Source organism: Rhinolophus ferrumequinum, chromosome 9 (genome assembly GCF_004115265.2).
Source record: "Rhinolophus ferrumequinum isolate MPI-CBG mRhiFer1 chromosome 9, mRhiFer1_v1.p, whole genome shotgun sequence".
NCBI lineage: Eukaryota > Metazoa > Chordata > Mammalia > Chiroptera > Rhinolophidae > Rhinolophus > Rhinolophus ferrumequinum.
Window position 1 is genome coordinate 24,098,563 of NC_046292.1, and position 11,139 is coordinate 24,109,701.

The 11,139-nt window shown below is 52.5% G+C and overlaps 1 protein-coding gene across 2 annotated transcripts; it reads left to right on the forward strand.

Moving 5' to 3' along the window:
• Window positions 1–6,957: 6,957 nt before the first annotated feature.
• On the forward strand, window positions 6,958–10,354 carry GJB5 (gap junction protein beta 5). 2 transcript variants are annotated; one of them, XM_033114833.1, is made up of 3 exons: window positions 6,958–7,120; window positions 8,837–8,909; window positions 9,148–10,354. In XM_033114833.1, exon 3 carries the CDS (start codon window positions 9,172–9,174, stop codon window positions 9,967–9,969), a length of 798 nt encoding a protein of 265 aa, XP_032970724.1. In that variant the 5' UTR covers window positions 6,958–7,120; window positions 8,837–8,909; window positions 9,148–9,171; the 3' UTR covers window positions 9,970–10,354. The 2 variants fall into 2 exon arrangements, with proteins under 2 accessions (XP_032970724.1, XP_032970723.1); XM_033114832.1 differs by lacking the exon at window positions 8,837–8,909 and having other exon boundaries at window positions 6,961–7,120; window positions 9,148–10,348.
• Window positions 10,355–11,139: the final 785 nt, after the last annotated feature.

Sequence of the window (11,139 nt, forward strand, 5' to 3'; positions counted from 1 at the left end):
TGCAGAAGGTCAGAGAGAGTGATTGAGGGGTTGCGTCTGTCCGGTCTCCACCCAATACTAAGGTCCTGACCCCCCAGGCCTGGGTCCTTTTGTCTGACCTAGACATCACAGCTTCATCTCTAGACATTATCTCTAGTGTGGAGCTCTCTTCTGTTCTCCAGCCTCATTCAGCTGACTCTCCCTGGACATCTCCCCGGGGACATCCCACAGGCCCTCAAACCCAACACCTCCAAACTTGGACACACCATCCCCTCTATCAGACCTGCTTTCCTCATCCCCACCCTCCTCCTCCCCTACCCCACTCCTGGGAAGCACCAGCCACCCAGACTCTCACCAAAACACCGACATCATTCTGGCCTCACTCTCTTGGCTAATCAGCCACAACCATCCATTTCTGTTTACCTCAGCCCACCAGGCCCAGCTTCCACGTCCTAAGACAGCCTAGGGTCCCACCAAAGGGGCAATGTCCAAGTTTGACTATATCATCCTGCTCCCCAAATCTCCCTGCCTCTATCCACGGCACCCCCAACTTCCCATCACTGATAAAACCTCTCCACCGCCTCCTGCTCCCCGCCCCATGCTGCCAAACAGTCCCCATGCTATGACAAGAGAATGGACTTTCGGATCAACAAGAACTGAGCTACAATCCCAGCTCCATTATTCCTGAACTGTGTGACCCGGAGCAGCTCGCTTCATCTCTGATCCTCCGTTTTATCACCTGTAAGGGTACCCACCTTGCAGGGCTATTGGGAAGGTTGGTTGAGAAAGTCCAGGATTACAATCTTAAATGACTAAGGACCAGGCAAGTAACATACATGAGTGAAGGGGCCTGGTGGGGTCTGTGGCAAACTGGAGAGTAGATACCCCATCGAAAGGGGACAGCTATTGATCACTCCAGCTGTTGATGCTACAAGAATATTGTAGCATCTGGCGCCATGTTGCCAGAACTTCCGGTTTTTCAAATGTAGCCCTCAATCACATTTTCATGGGAATCCCCAGATTTGTATACGGTGGCAATTAATTAAAATGTTTCTTTAGCACCATGAAGGCCAAACAAAACATTGGCCTCCAGGTCGCTAGTTTGTACTCTGATGTATGCGAGGAGCTGGGCCCAGTGCATACTCATAACAGAGTCAATAAACATTTAATTCCCTTCTCTGCCTTTTGTATCGATTCCTTAAAAAGAAAAAAAACATTCTCTCCCATCCTAGCCTTTCCTCCCATTCCACTCCCATCATTACCATCTTCATGCAGCCCTCCCTTGCCACCAACTGCTAAGTCCTGTCCACCCATGGACCCAGGCAGGGCACTGACCACCCAAGATGCCTCACCCTCCTCCCCAGCAAACTGGGCTCTTTGCTTGGATGAGATGCTTCTGAGTTGGCAAAGCCCTCTCTCTTTTATTTTCTCATTTATCTTTTCAACAACCTATAAGGCAGTTATTAATGACCCCAATCCCCAAAGGAGGGAAGTAAAGTCCAGACGGCATACATCAGTCAACTAACACCTATTAAACACATAAACCTGTGCAACAGGCTCTGTTAAATGACAAACCCAAGGTTCCTCAGAGTATCTTTAGTTGCAAGTGACAGAAACCGAAATTAAACAGGCTCAGGCAAAGGGACAATGTAGTGACCTACCTGCATGCAGAAAGGAAAACAATGTTGCTGGGCTCCAGAGATAAATGGAGCTGGGGACACAAATGCCTTCGGAGCACTCACGTGCTTCTCTCTTGTTTCTACTTCCCTTTCTGTCCCAGAATTCTTTGTCTCATCAAGCAGAGCAGCATTTCCAAACAGCAGACCACCAGTAGGTCCACGCCTCACTTCTCATTGTATTTGTCATCAGATGGACACTCTCCTTGTCCCATGTTCAAAAGTCCCAGGGAAGAATCCTTAGTAGATCAGTACGGGTTACATTGTCACAATGGGCCAATCAACTGAGCAAGGGAAGTATAACTGATGAGCTGAGTTTGGGGCCATTCCCACCCCTGAGCCAATCAATAGTCAACAAGAGCACAAGCTCTGTGAGGACATGTGGCTGGGTAGGATAAGAATGGAGAGTTCTGCAGTAAATAGGATTACTATCTGTTCAAACAAGAGGTATCTTACTTTGGACTCTTCAAAAGCCGAGTCTGAGACCTGGACTTGCATGCAAGTTGTTTATTCGGGAGGTGACCCCAGGAAATTGCAGCATGGGAGGGGAAGTGTGGCCGAGAAGGAAAGGAAGTGGATGAAGTGTGTGTAATGGAGCAAGTTACCTCCATGGGCAACTGAGCTCAATCCTGCTGGGACCTCTGGGGAAAAGTAGGACATGGGCCTCCCAGTTATCTCAACAGGAGGCTGAGGAGGCCAGAGGATTTATCCCCTAACTTCCACCAGTCATTGGTTGAGAACTGTTCCCAGTGGGACATCAATGCACTTTTCTACCTCTCTTGAGTAGAGTGAATGGGAACCACCTTGGCCCCACAGGCAACTTATCTGGTTCCCCAGGACCAAAAGTTTCCTCTCCTTTGGAAACAATCATTTTGATGGTGGGGTACCAGGTCACAGGGCTATCCTGCCCTTGGCCTGCTGCATTCAGATAGGATCCGGGGGGGAGGGCTGGTCTCCAGAAGACAGTTCAACCCCCTCCCCACCAAACCCATTAACAGGGAGAACAGGCAGGGAGCAGGGAGACCAGGACCTTCTCCTGAAGTTGGGGCTCAGGGGAGAGTCAGTCTGGGCCAGAAGAACACGATGAAGACAGTGATGGGAGTCAGAAATGCCTGGGCTGAGGATCAGGGGGACATAGAGAGCACAAATGGCTCTGCAGCAGCTCCTTCCCTTCCATCTAAGCATCTGATCCTGTCTCCCTGGAAGAAGCAAAGTCTTCTTCAGCCCTGATCCCTCTGCCCACTGCCCGGCCTTTCTCCCTCCCTTGCAATCTTCCTGAAAAAGATACAATCTGCACTTTCTCCCCCCACTGCCCTCTAGCGTCTGTCCCCACCGCTCTGCTGCATTACTCTGGCAGAAGTCACCAGGGACTTCCACGGGCCTCTCTGCAGATGGGTTTCCTCGATCCTTCTTTCATGACATTCTCCCCTCCCCGAACTGCCCCGGTTTCTCTGTCCGTGGCTATTCTTTCTCTTCCACAGACAACTCTTTCTTGCCTGCTTCCTAAAATGTCCGTGCTCCCCAGACCGCTGCCTGGGCCTGCTTCTCTTCTCACTCAACACACTCTCCCAAGGCTGCCTTGTCCCACTTTAGGGGCTCCCACCACCCCCTCGGGGCCGAGGACTCCAGCCATTGCTACCAATTGCTGGCTGTCCTCCACACCCTGCCACTCAGCACATGCTCCAGGGAACTCACTAACTCCCAAACATCTGGGGGAAACCTATACACCACATTCCCCACCCCCAAAAAACCTGCTTTTCCTCCTGTGTGCCTTACTTCCATCAGTAGACCCATCACCTGCCAAATCACCAAAATTAGCAACCTGGGAACCATCATGGGCCTTCCTCCTACTTCCGCCTTCACCCGTCAGAACCCAAACACCGCGAGTTGTAATTACCAACTTTCCTAAATCCATCACCCTGACTCATCTCCTGCCTAAATCATTGCAATAACTTTTTTTACTGGTCTCACCTGCCTCCTCTCTCCAACAGAGGGAGCTTTCTAAACACAGTTGATCCTCATTTTTTATGGATTCCATATTGGTGAGTTTGTATACTCACTACAATGTATTTGTTTAGCCCCTAAATCAATGGTACTTCCGCAGTCGTTCATGGACATGCACAAAGCAGGGAAAATTTTGAGTCACCCAATGTGCACGTTTCCAGCTGAGGCTGAACAACGGCGGCACTCTGCCTTCCTGTTTCAGTGTTCCTACTGTAAATCAGCATTCTATTTCTGGTTAATTTATTGCCACTTTTTCACACTCTTGTGCTTTCAGAAAGTGATGTTGCTGTTTAAACGGCCCCCAAGCATAGTGCTACAGTCTGTCTAGTGCTCCTAAGTGCAGGAAGGCTCTGATGTGCCTTAGGGAGAAAGTACGTGTGTTAGACGAGCTTCGTTCAGGCACGAGCTATAGGAATGTTGGCCCTCAGTTCAATGTTAATGATTCAACGGTATATATTAAATAAGGTGTCTTTAAACAGAAACACACGTGAAACAAGGTTACGTATTGTCCCGGTGATGAAAATGTTGCAACCAGAGGCTCAAAACCGAACCCTGTATTTCCCACCCGGCAAAGTTTCAGTATTTGCTAATTCAGTGTTTGTTATGACTTTACGCAACTTAACTACCATGAATAATGAGAATCAACTGTACCAATCTGACCACGTAGCTTCCTCCATCCCCCCCCTGACCCCTCACCTCCCCAAACCCCCCACTCCCCCGCCCCCCACACACACACAGATACATCCAAACTCCTTAGCACAGCGTTCTAAGTCTTTCATCGTCCAAAGGTCCTTGCTGACCTTCCAGGCACCTTGCCCTTTGGTGCCCCCTGGGCCCCCAACTCCAGCCAACTCTCTGAAGCTCTCTAATCGTCTTTCACAGAGGTCCTCTGCACACTCTGTGCCCTCTGCCTCAAAGGCCTCTCCGCTTCATCTCCTCTTGGTGAACTCCTACACATCCTTCAAGACCCAGTTTCAATGTCACCTTCTCTGGGTCTCCCTGGGGCAGAACTTGGCACTCCCTTCTCTGTTAGATGCCTCATAGCACTTCTCACAATGTTGTACCTGAGCCATTTGTGTGTCTCCTTTCTTCTGTACTTGGCAATAGTTTTGGAGGGGAAATGTGGGAGAGGGATAGATGTATCCCTCTTGTGACTCTCTTCGCAGGGTGTGTGCATTTCATACATCCTTCATTCAGTAAACATAAATGGAGGCCTAACTTGGCAGCCGGCACCATTCTAAGCAGCAGGGGTACAGCAGTGAACCAAACAAAGCACGGCCCCATGTGTGCCCATAAGTGTGGCCTGTGTGTAAGTGTGTACCTGAGTGGCTGTGTTGTGCTTTCTGTGGACCTGCGATGTTTGTGGCTGCTGGCCCCATGTGACCTGCTGATAAAGGGAATCTTAGAGTTAATTAGGCCAACAGGCTGTGTCTATGCACTAATGTGAAACCCTCCCGGGGTGCTCCCTGCCTGCCCTCCCCACCTCTCCAACAGTCACTGCCTGGCCCAGGTTTTGCCTTTTTAACCCAAAGACAACATCCATCCACATGAGACTTTTCTCTGCTGAGTATGTCAGTCTCCCCCTCCCTTCTCTGCCTTCCCTACATCTCAGAGAGAAAAAGCATAGGGATAAGGGAAGGGGAAGGAAGTGTGTTTTTATGAGTACCCACCAAGTGCCAGGCATACTTGGGCAGTTCACATATGTCAGAGGTAGTCATAGAAAGGGCTTCCTTTGTGCCAGGCACTGTTCTAGTACCGTACCTCTGTTGGCTGGGGCGACCGCCACATCAATCCAGTGAGGTACGTGATGTGATTGGCCGACTGTCCAGATAAGAAACTGAGCATGGAAGGTGAGGAAGAGATCGAGCTGGGATTCAGGCTCCACAGCCTGTGCTCCCTCGCTGCACTGCATCGCGCTCAGTGTCTTCTCAGGACACCCCTCACGGGCATCACCTGTCTCGTGGTACAGCAGAGAAACTGGGAGATTGCCTAGAACTAAAAGCAGCAGAGGTGTGGCTGAGGCTCCAGATGCAGGGGTGTGGGGCCAGGTTCACGGGCGTGAGGCCCAAATGCAGAGGCCCCCTGCATTACAGCCGTTCCCTGAAATACCCCTCCCCACCCCACCCCACCCCATCAAATGGGGAGGCACCTTCTCTGGACAGGACTTGTGTAGTCCAGCCTCTTCCAGCTGGAGCTCACCCTTCTTACCTCAGTGTGTCCCTGGGCCCCTCCTCTGTGTGCCTGTCCCCAGCTGGGAGACCCTGCCCAGACTCGTCTGGTCCTCTCTTTATCTGGGTAGCCCAGCACCAAGCACAGCACCTGGCACACAGCAGCGTCTCAGAGATGATTCCTGAATTGAAGACAAGGGTTAGTGGTGTTGGGGTTTAGCCAATGTGTGTGGTGTTGGAAATCGGCTGCAGCCCCCTGGGGGAAGGGCAGTCATCCATGCAGGGTTTGGGGAGGGGCTTGGTGTGTGTGTTTTGGGGCAGAGTGAGGCTGTGTATGCAGAAGAGAGGATGGCTCTCTGTGCAACCCCTCATGTATTCAGTGCTGGGGTGCAAAGACGGAACTGGATTCTGGCAGTAACAGGATGGCAGGGGATGCGGAGACTGTTCTGTAACCTCCCTGCAGTCGTGAGAGGCTGTGCAGCTGGTGATCAAGGCCAAGCTGGTGAGCTGCTGGGGGTCAGGGGCTGGCCTGCCTTCTGGTCGGCTCACAACAAACCCCTAAAACGTGGACTGGAAAAATTCAGCTAAGATCAGCTATTCCAATCCAGTCTGAGGAGGATGTGGAAGTTCAGGGCCACGGAAGCCCGGAGTTGGGGCCTAGGCCACCTGGAGCAGCACAGTCAGGGAAGCCTTCGAGGAGGAGCAGACCAGGTGAGGAGAAAGGCGAGAGAAGGGCATCCAGGTGGGGGCAATTGACGGAGCAAGAGCATTCAGGCTGGAGACAGAGTTTGGGAGTCAAAGCATTTCCAAAGGTAACTGAAGCTGTGAGAATGGAGGCCACTGACGAGCAACCAGAGAGAGAAGAGTCTGGAGAGCAGAATCCCCAAAACGAGCAGTGGGGAATTTCTAGAATTTGAGGGATTTCCAGGTTCCTCCCACACAAAGCCAGGGATGGGAGGACAAGCCAAGGGTCAGAGTGGACCTGTGGATCTCCCCTGAGAGGATGCTAGGATTCTGGGCTCAGCACCCTGGAAGGAGTGACCACTAAGTTTCCTGGGTCTCATCAGAAGCAGCCTGGGGAGTCTGGGACCCAGCCAATGGCAGTGCTAGGTGCGGCTCCTCCTCCTTCTAGGCCCGCGGCACACCCAGGCTGTCTGCTGACTTGCAGGCTCTGTCCCAGGAATGGGCCTCCCCAAACACCTTCTCTCCTGACATGAGTTCTAGCTGCCTGCTGAGTCGACTGCCAGCTGCCAGGAGCCAGTACCCAGAGAGCCCTGAGGAGTAGCCACTCAGGTAAGGTCGTCTGAGTCCCAATGTACTCTGCCTCTCAGCACACTTAGCAGAGGGAAACTTCTCTGGTGGAGAGACGAGGGAGGTGGCCTGGACACATCCGCCACCCTAGGTCCTGGTGGTAGAAGAATTAAGGGCTCCCCGCTCCTCAGCTCCGGGCTCTATCTGCTCTCCCCAGCTGAACAGAGGCAGGAGTCACGGACTGAGTGGAAAGAGGTTCACAGGGGAACCGAGAGCTGAGCAGGCGGAGCAGCTCTGCCTGGGCCTGTGCAACCCCACCCTGCCCCACCCCAGCTGGGCTGGGCCAAGGCCCCTGGAGACTAAGGCTGGAGCCTCCTTAATTATTCCGAGAAGCTGCCAGGAGTTCCACCCACCTTAGGCAGGACTGAGCAAAGACTAGCTGATGATTCAGAGCAGGGGCCCCACATCCGAGTGATAAGTGGTGTAGACAAAACAGTGGAGAGGCAGAGTAGGGAGCAGACACACCCCTACCCCCCTTCAGATGGGACCCACTTGGTGGACGAGGGAGTAGGCACAGACCAGATGTTTAGGCAGCTTCCGGTGACATAAGGAAAAGGGTCCAGGCCCAGAGTGTGGGCTCTGGAGCCAGCATCCCTGAGTTCAATCCCAGCTTTGCTGTTTACCAGCTGTGTAACTGTGAGCAAATTAATGCTCCACTCTGTGCTCCACTTTCCTCATCTGTAAATTGGGAATAAAAACATATCATACCTTTTCATACAGTTGCTGCATTGATTCATGCAAAATGCTCAGAACAGTGCCTGGCACTGCATAAACACCTAATAAATATTGGTTCTTATCACTACCCTGCTCAACTGCTGCAGGTCCTGCAGGGGAGCAGGACAGCATGGTGACCTTCAGCGTGGACCAACACGCAGAAGGCCATCAGGAACCCCTTAGTGCAACAGGCTGTGCGGACAGGCTCCCTGAAGTCCTGGGGGGCCCAGTAGAGCAGGACCACTACATGGTCCTGAGAACCAGCCAGAGGAATCACGGCAGTCACATTCCTTAAATGGAGGTAAAGTTCATTCCTGTGGGGAGGGACATCAAACTCACCAGCAGAAGTGAGGAGAGCAGCATTTCCCGTTTTGGTGTCTTGACAAGGACGTTACACAACATGATGAGAAAAGGTTCTGTGGTCCAAGGAGTTCGGGCACTGCTACGTATTCTGTCCTCCTCTTGGCGATCACAGTGTGAATTGATTAGCCTGATCAAGTAAAGGGGCCTTTTTCACTTTGTCAAACGCAATGTTTGCCTACGTTTCTTGAACACAGATGCCTTTTCTCTCATGACTCCTCCAGTCAGACTATGGACAGGGTTCCATGGAACACCAGTTTGGGAAACACTGCAATATCAGGCTACTCTAGGAAGCCTATTATATAAAGAGAACCATTTGCCCCCTACGTTCTCTTTCAGCTGGATCGCCATTAGCCTTGCTTCAAGTGAGTCATACCTTAGCAGGCCATGGACACGGCCTGGATATTTACTGAGTGTTAGACCAGGTTCCAGCCTCGTCTCCAACCGCATCCTTCAAGCCAAGTAAAAGGCAAAGAGTGGGTTCGCCTTGGAAGGGTCTGTCTAAGGGGAGAGAGCAGTGCACAGAAAGAAGTCTTCCCAAGGCCCAACCCCCTGATGAGGGGGCCAGGCTGGAACCGAGGGAGAAAGCCAAATGTCCCACCTACTTAAGCTTTCACTCTGCAGGACTGCAAGACCAGAGCCGCAGGCCCTGGGAGGAAGGAGTGGCTCCCTGGACCCGCCTCACCCACTTTTATGGGTAAGAGTTGGGTTCTGGATTTAATTACTTGTGCTCAAATCCCAGCTCTGCACCTAAACAGTGGCGTGACCTTGTATAACTCCTCCAAACCTCAGTTTCCTCCGACTATAAAATAGGACAATAATGGAACCTAGCTCCTCTGTGGCTGGGAGGATTAGATATGATGCCATGTTTCTAGAAAGTGCTCCGAGTGAGTATTCTGTTAATGTGGGCAATTATGATTACCATTCCCCTGCAGTGACAGCCGACACCTGGGCCCACCATGAATTGGGGGATCTTCGAAGGGCTCCTGAGCGGGGTCAACAAGTACTCCACTGCCTTTGGGCGCATCTGGCTGTCCCTGGTCTTCATCTTCCGCGTGCTGGTGTACGTGGTGACGGCTGAGCGCGTGTGGAGTGACGACCACAAAGATTTTGACTGCAACACTGAGCAGCCAGGCTGCTCCAACGTCTGCTTCGATGAGTTCTTCCCTGTGTCCCACGTACGCCTCTGGGCCCTGCAGCTCATCCTGGTCACGTGCCCGTCGCTGCTCGTGGTCATGCATGTGGCCTACCGGAAGGCACGGGAGAAGAAGCACAGAGAGTTGGTGGGGGAGAATGGCGGGCACCTCTACCTGAACCCGGGCAAGAAGCGGGGTGGGCTCTGGTGGACATACGTCTGCAGCCTGGTGTTCAAGGCCGGTGTGGATGCCATCTTCCTCTATGTATTCCACTCACTCTACCCCAAATACACCCTCCCTCCTGTGGTCAAGTGCCACGCAGCTCCGTGTCCCAATACCGTGGACTGCTTCATCTCCAAGCCTTCGGAGAAGAACATCTTCACTCTCTTCATGGTGATCACGGCTGCCATTTGCATCCTGCTCAACCTCATGGAGCTGGCTTACCTAGTGAGCAAGAGGTGCCGTGAGTGCCTGGCAGCGAGGAAAGCCCGGGCCACCAGCACCTCATCCTACAAACAGAACGACCTCCTCTCAGGCGACCTGATCTTTCTGGGCTCAGACATTCACCCTCCTCTCTTACCAGACTGCCTTCAACACCACATGAAGAAAACCAGCCTGTGAGGGGCTGCCTGCACTGGGCTGATGGGGGAGGCCTGGGTTGGAAGTCCCCAGCATCTCTCAGGGGTGCAGCCGTAGGGGTGGGAAGCTGTGGGTCCAAAAGCCCAGGAATAAATCCATGTTCCTCAGCCCTAGCCACCTGCCCCAGCTATATGCCCTGGGTGCCTCAGTTTCCTTTTGTGTAAAATGGAGACGATCAGGCCTACCTAATAGAGTTGTTGCTGTGAGGAGGTGTTCAATTAGAGAACGGATATGCGAGTGCCTTCAATGTGTGGGACTCACGGTCAGGGCTTAATAAAAGTCAACTCCCCCAATGATTCAACGTGCCCTTTGGTCCTTCAGCTTTTGTGACCCCTGACCCTTATCAGGTCACTGGTTCAACCTCTCGGCCCCTGCACAGGGTTACTTGGTCCCGCCAGGTGAGGGGCCATTCTCTCCCCTAGAAAGGGTCCCAGCACTCCTGGGGGTCATGCTGCCTGCTCATGCTCCACTCTAGTCTTTATCCTCAGTTGCAATTTTAGGCCTAAGGGTGGTCTGCAAAGAGAACGGAGCTTAGTATGTGGGGAGCTACGTGTGGCAGTGGAAAGTCCATGGACTTTAAGTCAGAACATTTGCATTTCAACCCAAGTTCCACTGGGATTCTGGGAAAGGGGTTTCAGGCCCTCTCCAAAATGAGTTAATAGTACTGAGCCTGTGGGGTTGTTGACAGGACTGGACGAGCTCGTGGCTGTGGAGGGGGTTAGCCACCTGTAAAAGGCCACATAAATGTTAATCATTGGTATTAGGAAGTACTCAATAAATGCTGTGGGAAACGAGGCAGAGGAGCCCCACCCTGGCTGCACATTAACCTTCACTGTCCCAAGGTCCCTCTGCAGCCCCCACTGAGTCACACGCCGACTTCTCTGCAGGCCTGGCCCTGCGCCAACTGGGGCATTTCATGCTCCCAACCTGCATTCCTCGTCTCCACTAGGGCAGTGGGATACCCTTGTCTAGAAGAACCATAGTCAGCCTCTCCCATCTCCTACGCAACTCACCAGGAGCCCAAGCTCTAGTCCTCAGAAATGTCCCCATGAGGGTGGGGTGTGATCCTAGGCTCAACCAAGGGTGCCCCTTTCCATAGATGTCAGCTGCTGAGGACATCGGAATCAGTCTTCCAGAGAAAAGGGTAGGAGA

What these genes read in the sequence shown, in the direction of transcription:
- GJB5 (XM_033114833.1), top strand. Translation starts at nt 9,172, where the DNA reads ATGAATTGGGGGATCTTCGAAGGGCTCCTGAGCGGGGTCAACAAGTAC.